The sequence below is a fragment of the Pan troglodytes genome, chromosome 21 (assembly GCF_028858775.2).
Source record: "Pan troglodytes isolate AG18354 chromosome 21, NHGRI_mPanTro3-v2.0_pri, whole genome shotgun sequence".
NCBI classification, from domain to species: Eukaryota; Metazoa; Chordata; class Mammalia; order Primates; family Hominidae; genus Pan; species Pan troglodytes.
Window position 1 is genome coordinate 44,380,528 of NC_072419.2, and position 18,861 is coordinate 44,399,388.

An 18,861-nucleotide genomic window follows, 5' to 3' on the forward strand; every position below is an offset into this window, starting at 1 on the left:
CCACTCTGAATCCTTGAGTGACAACCTATTGCTTTTGGAATCAAGCCTGGGCCCCCTAATGTGGCATTCCAGACTCCCGACAACATTTGCAGCATGATTCTTCCTGAGGCCCCATCATGTATGTGGTTGACTTTCCCTCTAGGCCTTCCCCAAGCCTGCTCAAATACTGCTGAACTTCTAAGGCCCAATTCAAATGTGACCTCCTCCAAGAAGCCCTCCAAGGTTTCCTCTCCATGGGGCCCTCCCTACTGGGCTCCGATCCCACCCTGGCCCCCACCTCACCAGATCATCTCGCTCTTGTCACCCTGGATCTCCCCAAACTCATTGCGGAAGTACTCGATGAGAAGGTTGCTGTTCTGGTCATGGGCCGAGTTGTAGTTGGTCACGACGCGGGTGGGGATGCCCAGGCACCTCAGCACTGTTGGAGAGGAGTGGAAAGCGGGGTGAGGTCCTGGAGACATCCGCCCTGCTCTGGGCCTCCACCTGCCCATCTGCATTCCAGGGAACACTGTACCTGCTGTCCAAGTGCTGAGAACATGAGCCAGCCCTTCCTGCCGGGACAATGGCGCCCACCTCTCTGGTCACCCCATGTCCATTCTATGCCCCTCACATCACAGTTGCCAGAAGGAGACTCTAAAATACAAACCCCGGCCAGGCGTGGTGGCTCACGCCTATAATCCCAGCACTTTGAGAGGCCGAGGGGGGCCTGAAGTCAAGAGTTTGAGACCAGCCTGGCCAATATGGTGAAACCCCGTCTCTACTAAAAATACAAAAATTAGCCAGGCATGGTGGTGCACGCCTGTAATCCCAGCTACTCAGGAGGAGGCTGAGGCAGGAGAATTGCTTGAACCTGGGAGGCGGAGGTTGTGGTGAGCCAAGATTGCACCACTGCACTCCAGCCTGGGCGACAGAGTGAGACTCCATCTCAAAATGAAATAAAGTACAAATCTGATGTCACCACTCCTGTGATCAATTGTCCTTGGTTCCCCATGGCCCTTGAGGTCAAGGCCAGAGCCCTGGCCATGGCCCTTGGCCCTGGAGGGTCTGGCCCCTGACCCCCTCCTTGCACGCTGTGCTCCTCCACACTGGCCTCCAGCATGCTCTGCCTCTGCCAGCTTCAAGGCATCGGTGTCTGCAATTCCCTCTGCCTGGAAGGCTGCCTGCCAGGTTCAGGTTGCCCCATCATTTGCATTCATAGCACGGCTGGAGATCCTTCATCCTTCCAGTGTACAGGCATGTGAGGGATTCTTTAATTAGTCCTCCAAGGACAGTGAGGGATCTGTCTTATGTTAGATCCTGGAGCCCAGCACAGGCCTGTCATTGACTATTTTGTCAAATGGGATGAAGGAGTGGAGGAAGGAGAGAGGAGAGGAAAGAGGGAGGGAGGGGAGGAGTGATTGAATGACTGACTCTCCCCAAGATAGGGACTTAAAGACTCAAACAGCAGAACAGGCAGAGGAGGGCACAGAGGTCGGGAGACCCAGCTGCTTTCAGCTGTGTGACCTGGGACCAGTCCCTTCATGTCTCTGGGCCTTGGTTCCATCTCTTTGTGCATTAGTGATGCCACTGGGGACTCATCATCATTCCCAATGTACAAGAACACGGATGCATGTGGCCCTATAAACAGGTCGCAGCACAGGTCAGGGTCCTCAGACTTGTCGGGAGGGAGGGCCCTGCATACCTGCCAATGCCCTGTTTGCTGGGAAAGGGGCTGATGTTGCAATGACAGGTTAAACAGAAACAGGACATTGACTGGCATCTGCAAGCTGAGCTCAGCTCGGAGAGGCAGGAGCACAGGGGAGGGAGGAAAATCCCGGCGTGGATCTCACCCACGCGGCCCACTGGGTGCTCCTGGCAGACGGAATTATGGGTGCTTTTACTCTCTCATTTTAAAAATGTGCTTTTTATGTGTATTGTAAAAGTAACAGATTCCCAGAAAAAAATATCTAAAAAATGAAGAGAAACAAGATTAGGCGTAATAAGGTAATCTGTGGGACTTTTGTTTTACTTTTAGTTTTGATTGAAGTTGAGTTTGGGAGTGGGGGAGAACGGATGCGACCTTTGCCCTGGGGCCACCATCGATAGGCCAGGGTAAGAGCTTACTGGTTGGCCCTGGATTCCTGCCAGGAGACTTGTAGGAGCTGCGAGGAAGGAGGAAGGAACAGCTATGACCTCCCCCTCTTGCCCGGTTTCTGTCCCCCTGAGGCCTGGGCAGGGCTCAGCCCTAAGGCTGCCCTCAGTGAAGGCTGGTGTCCTAACCACAGGTCTTATCCCACCATGCAGCGGGCCTGAGGACAGACCGGAGGACAGGGGAGGTCTGTCTCTGCTTTCCAGGGAGCCAAGTGCCACTCTTGCCCCAGGGGTGGTGTCCTGAGAGGCCTCCTCATCAGTCTAACAGGAGGCTGCCCCAGCCCCGTGCACACCTGGAGCAGAGACTGACCCTGCTGCTCACCAGCTGTATGACCTTGGGCAAGCCACTCCCCTGTCTGAGCCTCCATTTCCTCCTCAGTAAGACAAGCTAATAATAGCAGCTTGTGGGGATTTGTGGTGATTCAGAGAGAGGCCGCGGGTGTGGGCACAGCCTTGTCTGCCCATTCCCAGAGCAAGCATTGAGGGGGTGCTCGGGAACAGCACAGTGTGTCATGGTGCCCGTTACGGCAAACGTCGTCCATCAATGCTGGCTGATTCATGGACATTGAGGAAGTACAGTGAGGGATCCGGCTGAGAAAGCTGGAATCCCAGGCTCCCCTGGAAATCCCCAAACCCAAGCCTAACCGGAGCCAGAGACTGTGCTAAGTGATCTCTCCCTGGTATTAAGAGCTTCCTATGAATGAGATCAGTCACCATTGTCTCCATTTTATAGATGAGGAAATTGAGGCTTGGAGGCATCAATTCTCTTGCCCAAGTCCACCCAGGGGTTAGTGGCAGAGCTGGATTCAAACCCAGGCAGTCCAGCTCCAGAGTTCATGGGCCAATTCACCATTGGCTCCCCACGTGAACTCCACGGCCGCAATGGTCAGACAGCCCTTTTCTTGGCCAAGTTTTCCCTGGCTCCATCCTACACAGCCTGGGAAGAGGCTGTGGGGACCAGAACACAGCCCTGCAGTGGGGCAGCTGAGGGGCAGGATCTGCTGCTCAACCTTCAGGCGGCCACAGCCCAGGGTGACCAGGGTGACCAGGGTTTCTGCCGGTGAGCCTGGGGATCCAGGTCTTGGATTTCGGGGTTTTTCCAGGAAAACTCATGGGCTTCTTTGAAAAGAGGTGTTTTAGGGCTCTCAGAGGGAAGTGTCTGGCATGAAGGAGTTTCCACAAGAAAAAGGAATTCAGAGGTCACGGGGAACAGGCAGTCCCAGGCAGAGAGGCAGGAGTCAGAAGGCAAGGACAGCCGAGCTGAGAACCTAGGTTAGGCTGCCCTGACCCAGCCTGCTGGTGTGAAGGATGTGCTGGGGGCCCTGCCAGGCACCCTTTCCTGGGCCTTAGCACTGGTTTTGGAATCAGAAAAGCTGGAAGCCCCAGACCAGCCTTTTAGATTGAGCTTGGTAATAATAATAGTCATGACAATAAATAGTATATCATCACATAAGTATTTTCTATTATGCACCCAAAATCATTTTAAGCACTTCCCACATTCATTTATTTATTTAGAGATGAGGTCTCGCTCTGTCACCCAGGCTGGAGTACAGTGGTGCAATCATGACTCACCGCAGCCTCGACCTCCTGGGTTCAAGTGATCCCCCTGCCTCAGCCTCCCAAACAGCTAAGACTACAGGTGCACCACCACCACGCTCAGCTACCTCACACATATTAACTCATTTAATCCTCACAACCATCCCAGTATAAAGGTACTACCGTTGTGCCCATTTTACATACAATGGAACTGTGGTTCAGAGGAGTTAAGTGATTTACCTAAGGACACAGAGCTGGTAAGAAGCAGAGCTAGGATTTGAACCCAGGCCTTGACTTCAGAATTTGTGCTCTCTCTCTTTTTTTTTTTTTTTTTTTGAGAGAGGATCTTGCTCCGTTGCCCAGGCTGGAGTGCAATGGTGCAATCATAGCTCATTGCAGCCAACCTCCAGGGGTCAAGCGATCTTCCTGCCTCAGCCTTCTGAGTAGCCAAGACTCCAGACACACAACCATGCCTGCTAATTTTTATTTTATTTTATTTTTTGTAGAGACAAGGTCTCACTATATTGCCCAGGCTGGTCTCAAACTCCCGGCCTCAAGCAATCCTTATGTCTTGAGTCTACATTCTTAGCCAGCGTGTGATGCTAACCCATTCTCATAAGCACCATCATCAGCCTGGCAACAATCATCGACATTTTCTGGCCTTAAATTTTGAAGATTTTTGTTTTAGATTTATTTTACTTTTTTGGTTTTAAATTGCTCGATATTCCCCCTCTACATTTTAGAACATGCTTTCTTTCTTGACACTGATATTACTGTTAGGATCCAGTTATTACTGGCTAATATTTGCCAAGAGTGACACTGGGCCAGGTTCTGTGCTGAGTAGCTTCATGTCACACCCACTCTAGGAGGAAGGTCTTGATGTTGTCCCCATTTTCCAAACGAGGAAACTGAGGTTCAGAAAGAAGTCATTTGCTCGAGGTCACAGAGCAAGTGGTGGGAGGGAGGGGGTTTTTAACTCAGGTTAAAAATCCTGAGTTTTTGAGAACGTGGGCTCCAGTGCCCAAGTTCTCAGCCCTGAGCCCATGCAGTCTCTCCAATGATAGCCCTTGATCCTAACAACCACTGGAGGGATGGCTATTGGATAAAGGACCGGAGAGGGTGGTCACAGGCTCTAGGCCACATAGCGCATTGAGAGTGTTGGTGGCAGGGGCAGGACCAGGGCAGGGATGTCCTGATTCCTACTCCAGTGCTCTTTGTGCCCCCTCCCAGGGCTCATGACCCACATCCCAGCGTGCAGCTCGCCTGTGCAGGCCACGGCAGCGAAGACCCAGCACTGGCCATACTTGACGCGCTGGCAGCCGTGGTTCTTCCAGCGCCGCAGGATGTCCACGCTGCCGATCCAGGACATGGGGCTGACGCCGTCCCCGTAGTTGTTGTCCCAGCGTCCCAGCAGCACACCCTGGTCATCGTTGCAGTTGACCTGCAACCAGTGGGGCAGCACGGGGACTGAGCCTGGGATGGGGTGACGGCTGTGCCGCCTGGGTGAGCCTGAGTACAGCAGGGGGTGAAAGCTGGGGAGGGGAGCTCCAGGGTGAGGAAAGGGTGCAAAGGGGCCATCGTGTGACAGACTGTGGTGTGCGGCAGATGGTGGGGGCTGGAGCCGGGGGACAGGAGGGAGATGGGGAAGAAGGAGGTGGGGCAGTGTCAAGGTCTTGAACGCGATACTGGGGATGTGACTCTGTCCTATGAACACAGGATTGCTCGGGAGTGACATGGTGTGATCTAAGTTTTACAAAGACCCGCTTGGGCCCCCCACCCCAGATTGTGTCGTTCCCCCTAAATTCCCATTACCTCGAGAATAAAATCAGCCTCCTGACCATGATCCAAGAGGCCCTTCTGGTCTCACCCCTGCCCACCTCTGCAGCTTCCTCTGCACCCACGGGCCCTGCTCACTGCACTCCAGGCACACTGGCTTCTCTTCCTTCCTCAAACCTGCCAAAGTCGCTCCCTTCTCAGGGCCTTTGCACAGCTGTGCCCTCTGCCTGGAATGCCCTTCTCCTGGGTACCACCTTAGGGAGCCCCTCAGCCCCTCCCTGAGCCTGGCCCTGCAGTCCGACGCTCTCACACCTCGGGTTCCTTCAGAGCGTGCACCATCATTTATGAACCATGTGAACTGCCTGCTCGTTCATATGGTAGTTTGGTTAGTGTCTGTCTCCCCTCCCCTCCCCTCTATAACACAGTCTCCATAAAGCTAGAGATCACACAGGACTTGTATACCGCTGTCTCCCCAGTGCTTAGGACATAAGTGGTACTTGATAAATATTTACTGAAGAAATGAATAAACTAATTGCTCTGGGGGACCCCATAGCATCACCCTCATCTGTGCAAATCCTATCTTTCCAATATAAGGTCTTTTCCCCAAGACTTACCCATCTCCCGGGTCCCCCACCACGCCTAGCCTGTGTCTCCACTGCGAGGGAGGGGCCTGCGGGAGCCCCCTGAAGGCCCCGCCCCTGGATGGGCCATGCCACTCACTCACCATGCCGCTCACCACCCGGCCCACGTAGACGGGGCTGCTGCGGCGGGAGCAGTCACGGCCCGCGTTCTTCAGGAACTTGGGGTTGACATCTAGAAGGATCAGGCAGATGTCTAGGATCCCATCTTCAAACTGTGTCAGAGGAAACAAGAGGAGAAAGAGGGAGCTGGGAAAGCACCTCCTCCAGGAAGCCTGCGTTGAAGCCTCCAGCAGCTGTTTCCCGCTCTGTCCCACACAGCAGACTGGGACACTCTGGCCGAGTCTACCAAATCTCTCTGGTGGCAGCTTCTCTTGGCCCAGGAGGGAATGGAGTGGGACAATGACTGGGTGAGCCATGAGTGTGTGACGAAGAGGGTAACAATTTTCATCCAGGGCCTGGTTGGGGAGACCTGGGAATCTGGAGCAGGAGCCCATGGAGTGGGCAGCCCGGTGTCCCTGGGGCTCCCCCTCAGAGTCATCTTGGGCCCTGTCACTGTCCCTTTCTCCTCTTGCTCAGCCAAATCTCCCACTTCCCCAAGGCGTGACCCACCCTGCAGAGCTGATGTCAGCCCCCTCGTCCCCCTCCAACCCAGCCCACACATGCTGCTCTGATGGGAACTGAGACAGATTCTAAATACAGAAATCCAGTCCCATCACTCTTCTGTTTCAACCGTATCCACAGTAAAACCTAGACTTCACCGTGCAACCTTCAAGGCCCTTCACGATCTGCTCCCATCCCCTTTTTGACCTCATCTCTCACCACTCACACCCACACTCACTCTGCCCAGGCTCACTGCCCCAGGGCCCTTGCATGTGCTATTTCTCTGTTCAGAATGCTCTTCCTGCTGCTCTCTGCAGGGCTCACACCTCCTCATCCTTGCCATTCAAATGTCATCTTTCTCAAAAGCAGGACCCCTTCTTGCCACCTTCCACTGGACCACCCACCTCCAGGGGCCCTTCTGTCTGCTCTTTTCCCCCCACCTCTGTGGTCCTTTCCTGGGCCAGATCTCCCTCCAAGCTGCACAACAGCCTTCCATGGTGTGAACCCTCTGTGGCTCCCTATTGCCATCGGCCTGATGTTCAGGGCTGTTCCACAACCTGGGCACTGCTGGCTTCTCCCACCTCATCTCTTGGGGCTCCTTCACACACAAGGTATGCCCCAAGCTACAATATACCTCACAGGCACGACATAAACTTTCCAACCTCTGAGCTTTCACTTGCATAGTTCCCTTGGCCTAGTATGTCGTGCACACACCTCCTTGCATGGCAAACTCCCATTTGTTCTTCAAAGCCTAGCTCAAATATTCCCTACTTCAAGAAGTACCCCCTGATCCCCATAGGCTGTTATTCCTTCCTTCCTCTAGGTCTCATCTTCCTGGACTGTGATCACCTCTAGAAGCTTTGCAAAGACCATGTTCCACAGCCCAGCACAAGCCCGGATACAAAATAAGACCCTGTGGGCGGGGCGCGGTGGCTCATGCCTGTAATCCCAGCACTTTGGGAGGCCGAGGCAGGCGGATCACGAGGTCAGGAGATTGAGACCATCCTGGTTAACACGGTGAAACCCCGTCTCTACTAAAAAAATACAAAAAATTAGCCGGGTGTGGTGGCGGGCGTCTGTAGTCCCAGCTACTCGGGAGGCTGAGGCAGGAGAATGGCGAGAACCCAGGAGGCGGATCTTGTAGTGAGCCGAGATTGCACCACTGCACTCCAGCCTGGGCGACAGAGCGAGACTCCGCCTCAAAAAAAACAAAAACAAAAAAAACAAAAAAAAACAGGACCCTGGGAAATAAAGGAAGAACTTGACTTTGTTCTCCTTCTCAGGAGAGAATAAAAAGCCATGAAAAATCAGAGCCAATTCATTTTCTGATGTATTTTATGCATCACGGTCATACCACCATTTCATTTATATCCCACAGCAGGCTACAGGGTTGCTGAGCAGATAGTTTTGCAATTATCATCATGATATTCAGATGAGAAAACTTTGGTCAAAGCCTGAGATCATACAGGGAAGATTTCCCTATGGTTTCAGGGTAGGACCCTCCCTAGAGGGTCATTGAACATTGAAACCTGACCCAGAGGCTGCTGGGGGAAGCCTCAGGGTGAACCCCACCCCAGGAGGCCAATACCTCCTAACACACCAGGAGGTTGAGGGGCCAGGGGTGCAATGGTTCTTGCTTTGTGAGTTTTCCCAGCAGAGACTCAAGAATTTTTACAGGTGGCTGGATGATAAATGAAATTTATCATCACCGGTTTAGAGAACCAGCCCAGGCTGGCCGGCTGGGGAGTGAGAAACCACGTGAAACAGATGAGCCATTGGCTGAGCCAGATGGTAGGAGCCTAAAGGTCAGGCTGGCTTTACTGACTCCAGCCAAGCCCAGCCTAGACAGCCATGCATGGCTGACCCACAGACTTGTGAGAAATAATAAGTGATTGTTGTTTTTAGCCCCTAAATTTCAGGCTTGTTGTGCAGCAGCAGCTAGCAGATACAACCAGATCAGCAGTTCCCAAAGTATGGTTATTAGACAAGCGGCATCAGCATCACCTGGGAACTTGTTTGAAGAGCAAATTCTCAACCCCTAGCGTTTTAAGACTCTCAGTGATCCTGAGAACCACTGATCTGGGTGAGGGTTTAAAGCCTCTTCTTAGCACATGCCTAGCACACAGGGCTTACCCCAGCACAACTCCAAGTACTGCCTATTGTTTCAATACATGAGCTTTACTGTTCCCTCTTCCCCCTCCCAGGATACCAACCAACTTCACAGCTCCCAAAGGCTCTCCTAGTTCTTTCTCCACCTTGAATCCAAGGCCGCCGCCTTTGCTGTGTGACCTCAGGGCAGCCTTGGCCCTCTCTGAACCTTCAGCTCTTTCAGGGCCTTTGCATCCCTGACAGCATGAAGTGGGTGACTCTGTGAGTCACTCCCACCTGTGCAGCTTTGGCTGCCCCCAGACACAGGGCCGGGCACACAGAAGGGCCTGAGATGGTTGGGAGAGACAGGGTGTGGCCCTTACCTGCCCAAAATTCCAAGGTATGTTCTTGATGAACTTGGCCGAGCCCTGGTAGATAAAGCCCTGCTGGGTGAGGACGTACTCCTGCCGCTCCTCTTCCGAGTCCAGGTACACAGCATCCGCTGCAGGCAGGAAGAAAGGGACCTCAGCTCTGGGTCTGCGGAGGCCCAGGGTCCCTGCAAATCTGGAGTCAAGGGTGCCAATTCCCTAGGCCAAGCCAGCGTCTCAGGGATCCATCCTTCTTTTAATTAGAAAAAGTAACCATTAATGAATAATCCCACATCAATGAGATAAGGTGTTATCGGTTAGTGACAACAAAGGCTGCCATTTCTTCAACACTCGCTGTGTGCCAGGACCTGCGATAAATGTATGACCTGTATTAATAAATTTAATCTCCAGAAGAGCCTTATGAGGAAGGGATCCTTGAAAGCCCCATTTTAAAGACCGGAAAACTAAGGCTCAGGAATATTTTGTAGCTAGGAAAACTGAGACTAAGGACACAGGAGCACTGGACCGGGAGTCAGGAAACTCCTGATTCTCACTTGCTGTGTGACCCTGGGTAGGCTACTTTGCCTTCTCTGCCCACCTTAACACCTCACTGTGTCAGCCCAAAATGCAGATCTGAAAGGTGCTTTGGAAACGAAAGCCCTGAGGTAGCCTGAGGGAGGCGTATGATTCAAGGCAGAGAGAACTCAGTAGCAGAGGGGAAGGCCAAGAAAGGGTTCCTGCAGCTCAGGAGAGGTGGGGTCCTGTCCAGCTTGAGAGAGTTACAGAGGGCTCCCTGGAGGAGGTGGCATCTGAATATTGTCTTGAAAAATGGTTAAGGTTTAGAGAGTTGGAACCTGGAGGGTAGCATTCTAAGCAGAGGACCAGAAAGTACAAAGCTTTCTGGAAAATGCAGGGCATTTAGTTGTCTGTGGCCAGTGAGGGGAGAAGAAGGAGCTGAGGAAGTTGGGGCAAGATGGTAGGAGCCCAAAGGTCAGGCTGGCTTTACTGACTCCACTTAACCGGTGAAGAAACTGAGGCCAAGAAGGGGCCATCTGGAGCCCCATTATGACTTTGGTGAGCCCCAGGCACTCTTGACTTCATGCGTTCCTTCCTCCATTAGAAAAAAAGTAATTGAATGTTATGACTGCCTTGGTTAATTACAGCTATCTCAATATTACATATTAAAACCTATTGTTCAACTTAAATGTTCATTTTTTTCTCCTGATTTTAAATTACATTAAAACATGTTCACGGGCCCCTAAGAGTTTCTCAGGCCCCAGGCACAGTGCCTGCCGGGTCTAATGGAGAAGCTGGCCTGGGAAGGAAGCAGCTGCTGGCCCCTCAGACCCCTGGGCTTTGTCATGCCCATCTGCAGCGACCAGCAGCCCTGACTTTCATCGTAGTGAGGAAAAATGGGAAAGAGGCCAAGTCTCTTGTGTATTCTGATCTTTGGCTCTGGAAACTTCTATAAAAATTAACCTTGAAGTCAATGAACTATAATGGCTCTGCAGCAGCCGGGGGATGTGGGATAAAGACTGAAAGAGAAAGAAGAACCCACAGTGTTTCAACATTAGAATGAGTGTCAGCACTTCTTGAATTGTCCCCACCCCAGCTCAGGATGCCAAGACTGTGACATCCCCAGCTCAGGTCCCCATCTGGTAAAGGTGGGGGCACTGGGGACGTGAAGCCTTGCATATAACTGGCACTCGATCATATTGGTCTTGGAACTGACATACAGGAGGGTCCCATTTGCCAGGCAGACCCGGCCCTTTCCCACCCATCAGACTGATTTCCTCCCGCAGCACCCCTGCGCTCACCCCAGCCCAACTTCCTGCCTCTGCATCACCAGCTCCACAGCTCCCGCCCCGGGATGTGGGTCACTTTAGTCACTGTGCCGCTTGGCTGACCGCCACTCCAACCCGCCGCCGGGTGAGGCCAAGCAGGAGGAAGGGGGCCATCCCCCAGAACCACGCTTCCCATTCCCTGAACTCTGAAACCTTGTGGTGTGGACGAGGGTGGGGACACCAGCGTGTTCCTGTCCTGTTGGCAGAGCTGCCAACTAGTTGCTACCCTCTGCAGATTGACTAAAATTCAAAACAAACCTATGGGGCGGGGGGGATCCAGTAAGGCCACTTCTGTCCTGAGAAATCATTCCATTGGCCACAGGGTATGAAGCAAGGGTGCTCGTTGACGCATGGTCCCTGCGTGCCATGAGCCTCCAGGCACAACCTCATGTCCATCAGTGGGGGCTGGACCATCCACATGGGCAAGAAACAGGACACTCAACGCCCTTAGAAAGAATGAGCAGATGTGGCCGGGCCTGGTGGCTCACGCCTGTAATCCTAGCACTTTGGGAGGCTGAGGTGGGCGGATCACCTGAGGTCAGGAGTTTGAGACCAGCCTGGCCAACATGGTGAAACTCTGTCTCTACTAAAAATACAAAAATTAGCCCGGCGTGGTGGTGCATGCCTGTAATCCCAGCTACTCGGGAGGCTGAGGCATGAGAATCATTTCAACCCGGGAGGCAGAGGTTGGAGTGAGGCGAGATTGCACCACTGCACTCCAGCCTGGGTGACAGAGAGAGCCTTGGTCTCAAAAAAAAAAAAAAGAAAAAAGAAAAGAAAAAAAAAAAAGAATGAATGAGCAGATGTATGCAGACCAATGTGGACAGAGCCTCACGGTGTATTGTGAGGGGAAAAAACCAAGTTGTAGGTTAATGTATACAGTGGGATCCTTTTATGTTTGTGATAGAGAGACAGAGACCTATAAAATACAGCAATTTCTCCAGGCACACACAGACTGACCTAAGGAGGTGAGCCCCCGCAAAATATCTAACAATGGTGTCCCCCAAGGAGGAGGGGTCAAAGGGGGAGGCCATTTCTCTGTAGTCTTGAAGCCCTCCCCTTCTCTCCCCTTTTTTTGAGACAGAGTCTTGCTCTGTCATCCAGGCTGGAGTGCAGTGGCACAATCCCAGCTAACTGCAGCCTCAACCTCCTGGACTCAAGCGATCCTCCCACCTTAACCTCCTGAGTAGTTGGGACTACAGATGTGTGTCATCACATCGGGCTAATTTTTGTATTTTTTATAGAGACGGTGGGTTTCGCCATGTTGGCCAGGCTGGTCTTGAACTCCTGCCTCAAGTGATCCCCCTGCCTCAGCCTCCCAAAGTGCCGGGATTACAGGTGTGGGATTACACTGCACCTGGGCTTGAAGCTTTTCTACAGAGAATGCTGTCATGGTTTACTGTTATACTGGGAAATAAAAATCAAAATATGGAAAGGCGAAAAATTTTAAAAGCTTTCTGCTCAAATATAAAATGCTTCAAAATAGAGAAGAAAAAAGATAAAGCAGTGGGCCAGCAAGAAGGTGGTTGTCTAACAGCCAGGAGGCCAGAATTTCTGCCCTTTTGAAGAGGGACACCCGATTCCCAGGAGGGGCCTGGCCCATGATGCTTCTTTCCCTGCTTTGTTTCATTAGAGCGGGAAGGAAACAGATCATTAGATCTGACTGCCTTGCTAGTTAGATGGGAAAATCGAGGCCTGGGGAGGTGACTGGCAACCCCTGCCTCCTCCCCCTTGCTCAAGTCAGTTTCCTTTGTTTCAGCTCTCCCCTCTGACTTTCTAGTTTTGTCCAAGGTTGTCCACTTATTTATTCAAAGAGATTCCAAAGGCCACTTCACCACTCTGAGCCTCAGTTTCCTGTGTGTGAAGTGGGGACATGTCATCTCCCCCTTGGGATTGTTGAGAGGCCCGACTGAGATAGTGTATAAGGAGGCAGCTGGATGGTCAAACTGCTCCTACTCACCCCCCTCCCCCAGCCCTCCCCCCAACCTCACCTCCGGGTTTCCCTTCCTCAAACCAGTCTGGGTGAGATTTAAAACAGGGCCTTCCACCTCAGCCGGGCACGGTGGCTCACGCCTGTAATCCCAGCACTTTGGCAGGCCGAGGTGGGTGGATCACCTGAGGTCGGTAGCTCGGGACCAGCCTGGCCAATGTGGTGAAACTCCGTTTCTACTAAAAATACAAAAATTAGCCAGGCGTGGTGGCACATGCCTGTAATCCCAGCTACTGGGGAGGCTGAGGCAGGAGGATTGCTTGAACCTGGTGGGCAGAGGTTGCAGTGAGCTGAGATTGTACCATTGCACTCCAGCCCAGGCAACAAGAGCAAAACTCCATCTCAAAAACAAAACAAAGCAAAACAAAACAAAAAACACACAAAAAACAGGGCCCCATGAAACAGAACCAGGACACAGTGCCCGGGCCTAGGCATCAGCTGGGCACCCTATTCCTGATGTGGGGCTTTTGAAACCAAGTCACCGCCAAGCCCCAGTTCATAGTGGTCTGGGAATATACAGGCCTCAAACAGCGAGTGAAGTCCCTTGGTAAATATGTGGAATTGGGCATATCATTCTGCTTCTTTTTATTTTTATTTTTTTAGAGACAGGGTCTCACCCTGATATCCAGTCTGGAGTGCAGTGGTGTAATCATAGCTCACTGCAGCCTCGACTTCCTGGACACAAGTGATCCTCCCACCTCAACCTCCCAATTAGCTGGGACCACAGGCGTGCACTACCACACCCAGCTACTGTTAAAATTTTTTTTTGTAGAGACAGGGTCTTGCTCTGTTGCCCAGGCTGGTCTTTAACTCCTGGCTCGCTCAAGTGATTCTCCCTCCTCAGCCTCCCAAAGAACCGAGATTACAGGCATGGATCACTGAGCCCGGCCTCATTTTGTTTCTATAAACAGGGATAACAGGAGTACTCATGTCTTGAGGGTTTTGTGAGGCTGGAGCACAGTGGGCCTCACTCAGTCCACTTTGATGTGTGTCTCTTATCCCCTGTTCTTCCCACCTCCGGTAGCCTCGTCCACGGGCGGATCCAGCCCTGCCCACCCCAACGCTGTGAGTGGATGGCGTGTGGCTCACCTGGGCACCAGGCGTTGAAGAGCAAGATGAAGTGGCCCAGCACAAAGCTGGATCCCTGGTAGCCAGTGGAGGCCTCCAGGCTGAGGCGATACAGGCCGATGGGGGCGTTGGCCGGGGTGGTGAGCTGCAGCGAGAGGGTGCAATCTTGCTGGTCCACCACGGTGGCTGTCCAGTCACCCTCGTCCACAGCATCTCTTAGTGGAAAACGGGCCTTGGTCCCGGCCTCCTGGCTAGCGGCTGGGCCTGTGGAGGGAGAAGCAGTAGCCGTGAGCTAGGGGTGGCAGGGCTGGCAGGGCAGGGCACCTACGTGGGGTCCCCCGGCTTGGGCTCCAGGCCTAGTTCTGCCACTAACCACTGAAATAAGTTTGGCAAGAAGTTTGTCTCCCTGAGCCTCAGTTTCCTCATCTGTAAAGGGGGGCTCAGAACCCCAGCCTTTCGGGGTGGTTTTGTGGGAATGCATAAAAAGCCACAGGCATACAGCATGTCCTCAACTAAAGAGTCCTCCTGAGAGAGGGGCCATGCGGCCCAGAGCCAAGGCTCAGTTCCACTGCTCTGCAATGATGTGACTCGGGACAAGCCCATCCCTCTCTCTGGGATCACCTGGCCCCATTTGTGTAGCATAGACAAGGATTAGGCAACATGCCCCAGGGCCCTCCTTTCCTGCCTACATGCTCTACCTGCTAGCGTCCCGCTTTTTCTCTCAGAGAAGGAAGCCCAGACGCTGAGCAGGAAGGGACCTCGGTCCTCTGAGAGCCCCTTGCTGTAGGCCAGCGGGGGATGCTGGCTGGCCCACACAGCCTCAAGGTGTCTGTCTCCCCAGGCCCCCCATCTGCTGTCCCCCACATCTCCACAGGCAGTTCCGAGATGCTGGTCATAACGACCCCTCACCTTCCTACAGCCTTTTACACTTCATGAAGCACCTGCTTCCTTTGAGACCCCTTGCCCAGGTGAGAAAACTGAGGCTCAGAGCGAAGCGGTCTCCCAAGGATATCTTAGGAGTTTGTGGCAAAGGTCGCATCTGAAGTGGGTCTTTAGCTCTCAGTTATCTTCTACGGTGCCTCTTCTTCCCAAAGAGGACACTCCCCAGCCGGGTTCTCAAAGGCACAGTGATGGGCACACTCTCAAAGCAGCTGCTTTTCCAGGTGGAGGGGAGGGCCCGCCCCCACAGGCAGGTCTGAGTCATGGGCAGGGCGAGGAGGGGCTGGTCACTTTCTGGACATGGGTGGTGGAGAGAAGACAGAGGACGCTCTCTGCCTGGCTGGGCGGGTGCCCAGGAAAGTTTATTTTTATTCTTCCATCTCCCTCCTTGCAGCTCTGCCCACCCACTGTGGACATTATTGGGGCCTGCTCACCCAGGGGCTCCCTCCCAGCCCCCCAGCCCCCTCCTCCCTGCCAGCCAGCCCCACCCACACCCAGCTCAAATGTAACCATGAACTAACAGGCACGACACAGGCCTCTCAGGCCCTGTCCAAGTGCCAGGGGCCGACTGGAAGCCTTTGAATGCTCCCTGACTTCCAGAGCTGGCATTTGGGGAGGAGCCGTGCAGGCCTGGGGTCCCAGACCCACCCTAGGTCTGGCTCCCGGACTCTGCCCCTGAGCGCTGTGTGACCTGGGCCACATCACCAGGCCTCTCTGATCTGCTTTGTTATCCAAGAAGAAAACAGGCTTAGGCCACATGCCTGGGAGGGTCCAATCTCAGGTTCGAAACTGGCTCTATGAACTTCGACAAGTTACTTAGCTTCTCTATGCCACAGTTTTCTCATCTGTAAAATGAGGCCAGTGGCAGTACCTCCCTATAAGGTTGTTGTGAAGCTTAAAGAGGACAGGCATGCAAAGCATCCCACAAGGCACCTGGTATATAGTAAGTGCTCAGGAAATCATAGTTAGTCTTGTTCAGTTTTCATGAACGCCTCCTGGCTCTGTTTAGAGGGTTCCGTGAGAGAGTTCATAGAAAGCATTTTGAACAGTGACCAGCTCACAGTAATCATGCAGGAAATGTGAGCTATCGTCAGTGTTATTAAAAGGGGCCATTAAAAGTCTGAATTCTCAGGCCAAATAGCAGATCGTGAGGACTGGAGTGGAACGTAGAAATTGTCTAGTTCGATTGAAGAACTTCACAGATATGGAAACTGAGGTTGAGAGGGGTGGTGCTGGGGTGACCAAGCATCACAGTTTGCTCAGGACAGCCTCAGTTTACGCCTGTGGTCCCAGCATAATTCTTAAGGGTGCTCCTTCCAATCTCAGAAATGTCCCTGCTCGGAGATCAATGATCTGGTCTCTGTGGCAACAGGCCTGGGCCAGATCCCATCACCACTGTCGCTGTTGACATGTCACCCTTGGGGACAAGTCAGGAAACGCATTTCCCTTTCTCTCTATCTTGGGGCAGCCATGCACACACACTCACACACTCCTTTCTTCCCAGATCCTGGGGGAACAGGAGAAGGACAGGCTGCCCCACGGTCCACCCGCTGCTCACGTAAGCTGACTTCACAAATTTCTTGGCTGCGGTTCTACACCATCCTCTTTGTGGGACCAGAGGCACCATGAGGGCCACTCTGGGCCCAAATGACCACAGGGAGCCTAGGGGTCCTGGCCACTATCCCAGACCTTGGTGGCCGGGCTGGGATGGGGTGGGTGGGCAGAACCTTCCAGAGTAAAGCCTTCTATCAGCCTCATAAGGGTTCCTTTCACTCCTCCAGGCTGACTTCACTCCCACTGTGACTGCCACACCCCCTCAAACCCCGACCCCACCTTGGAGGGAACTTTATCCCTCTGACAAGGATGGCATTTGTCTAGTGTGGCCTGGACCCCATAACAGAGTCTGTCGGGTCTCAAACTGTCTGGGTGAAAACACACAACATCTAAGAATGTGTGGGGTCAGGCCACATGCTCCATTTGCTGAGTGACCTTAGCCAGCTCTCCTGCTTCTCTGGGCCTCAGTTTCCCATCACAAGCTAGAATGTTCCCACACAGGAGCAGAGTCAGCTGGCCAGGCCTTGAGCCGGGCGCTGACCCAGGCCAGGCCTGGAGTTGGGGGAGGGCCGGTTTCCTGGTATTGTCTCTCAGGCTTCCCCAGGCCCCGGGAATTTCTTGGTTGCTTGGACAGGGAAGCTGTGTGCACTCTGTACTCAGAGGTCTGGGCTCTTCCGTGGCTGCCTACAGGGGCTGCGGAAGTGACCAGGGCAGGTTGGTCATGGTTTGAGATAAGTTGGTGGAGACTGGAGGACAGAGATTAGCTTGCTGAGGTGGGAAGGTCAGCAGCGGCCCTTCACCCAACCCCAAACTCAGGGCCCTAATTACCTAACACTACGCTGCCCAGACAATTGGAGGAGAAATAAGAAAGGGGACATCTGGAGAGTGAAAGAAGAGGAAAGAAGGCAGCCTTATCCTCAGCGAACGAACGCAGGAGCAGAAAAGCAAATCCCCCATGTTCTCACTTATAAGTGGGAGAGAAATGACGAGAACGTATGGACGCATAGAGGGAAACAACACACACTGGGGCCTCCTTGAGGGTGGAGGGTGAGAGGAGGGAGAGGAGCAGAAAAAATAACGCTTGGGTACTAGACTTAGCACCTGGGTGACAAAATAATCTGTACCACAAACCCCTGTGACACGAGTTTACCTATATAACAAACCTGCACATGTACCCATGAACCTAAAATAAAAGTTTTAAAAAAGAAAGAAAGAAAGAAAAATAAATAAAAAAGAAAGTAGAAATCACAGGCTGCCCAAGCCAGCAGCTCATCTACCATTCCATTTCACAGAGGAACACACTGAGCCCTGGCAGGCACTTGTGATAAATGCGCCTGCTGCAGGGACATAGGGATGAAAAGCCTCACTCTGCAGTCGGGGTTTGAAGCCTTCTGTGTCCCTGACTCACTGTGTGACTGACCCTCCTGAGCCAGTGAGTTGACCTTTCTGAGCCTCAGCTTTCCCATCTGCAAAATGGAGTCCTTTATAACTTCTAAGCTGCGAGGATTCAAGACAAGCATCCGTTCGGTGGGTGCCCCACAGATGTAGTGATTTTCACTATCATAAGTCTGACTCTTCTCAGGCCACCAGACCCAGCCCTTAACTGCCATGTACCCTAACTTTTCACTTCATAGAGGGGGAAACTGAGGCTGGAGGGTCAGAGACTTGCTGGGGGCTCCTTGGCTCTGTTAGCAAGAGATCTTTGGGGGCCAGTGTGCTTGTGGGGGAGCCCCTGGGCAGTGGGTGTGTCTCCACCAGGAGGGCAGAGGCAGGGAGGAGAAGGATGGAGGAGCTATCCGAGGCTAAGCTGCAGTCCCCATGATAAGCCTTATCAACGGCCTTCTAGTTCAATGCAGGCCTCAGCCAAGGAATGCTTGCTGCCATCTCTGCCCTCGGAGACTTCAGAAACAGCTGGCCTTTCCCAACCCGAGTCCTAGCCAGGTGGCCCCTCACTGACCTCAAGGGAGTGGCTGCCACCGGAAACCAGCCCCACTGATTTGGCATTTGAGGCCATTTTCCCAGGAATGGCCAACAAAGAAAATTGCGCATCACGCATCTGGGGATGAGATGCCTGGGGACATGGTGTCCCTTTACCTATCCCTGGGGCCCCAGTACAAAGATAAGCAACAGCTGCAAATATCTGCAGGCCCTCCCCCATAGCAGACACTTAACAACCTTCCAATGTGAGGGCTTTCAGATGATGAAACTCAGGCTCAGAGAGGTTAAGTAATTTGCCTAAGGTCACACAGCAGGTAGGCAGCCCAGCCTGCGCTAGAATCCTGGTCTTTCTGTCCAGCCCCGGAGATTGAGGCAGCCTCCTAATGCTT

The 18,861-nt window shown here is 52.9% G+C and overlaps 1 protein-coding gene across 2 annotated transcripts in view; it reads right to left on the bottom strand.

Moving 5' to 3' along the window:
* TGM2 (transglutaminase 2) overlaps positions 1-18,861 on the bottom strand; it is a 36,948-nt gene that overhangs the window by 13,332 nt on the left and 4,755 nt on the right. For both annotated transcript variants that reach the window (XM_016937902.3, XM_054674642.2), the window contains exons 3-7: positions 14,063-14,305; positions 9,155-9,273; positions 6,167-6,295; positions 4,930-5,107; positions 283-418 (exon numbers count right to left, since the gene is read on the bottom strand). In XM_016937902.3, the coding sequence (XP_016793391.2) occupies positions 283-418; positions 4,930-5,107; positions 6,167-6,295; positions 9,155-9,273; positions 14,063-14,305 (805 nt within the window). The remainder of the gene's footprint in view (positions 1-282; positions 419-4,929; positions 5,108-6,166; positions 6,296-9,154; positions 9,274-14,062; positions 14,306-18,861) is intronic.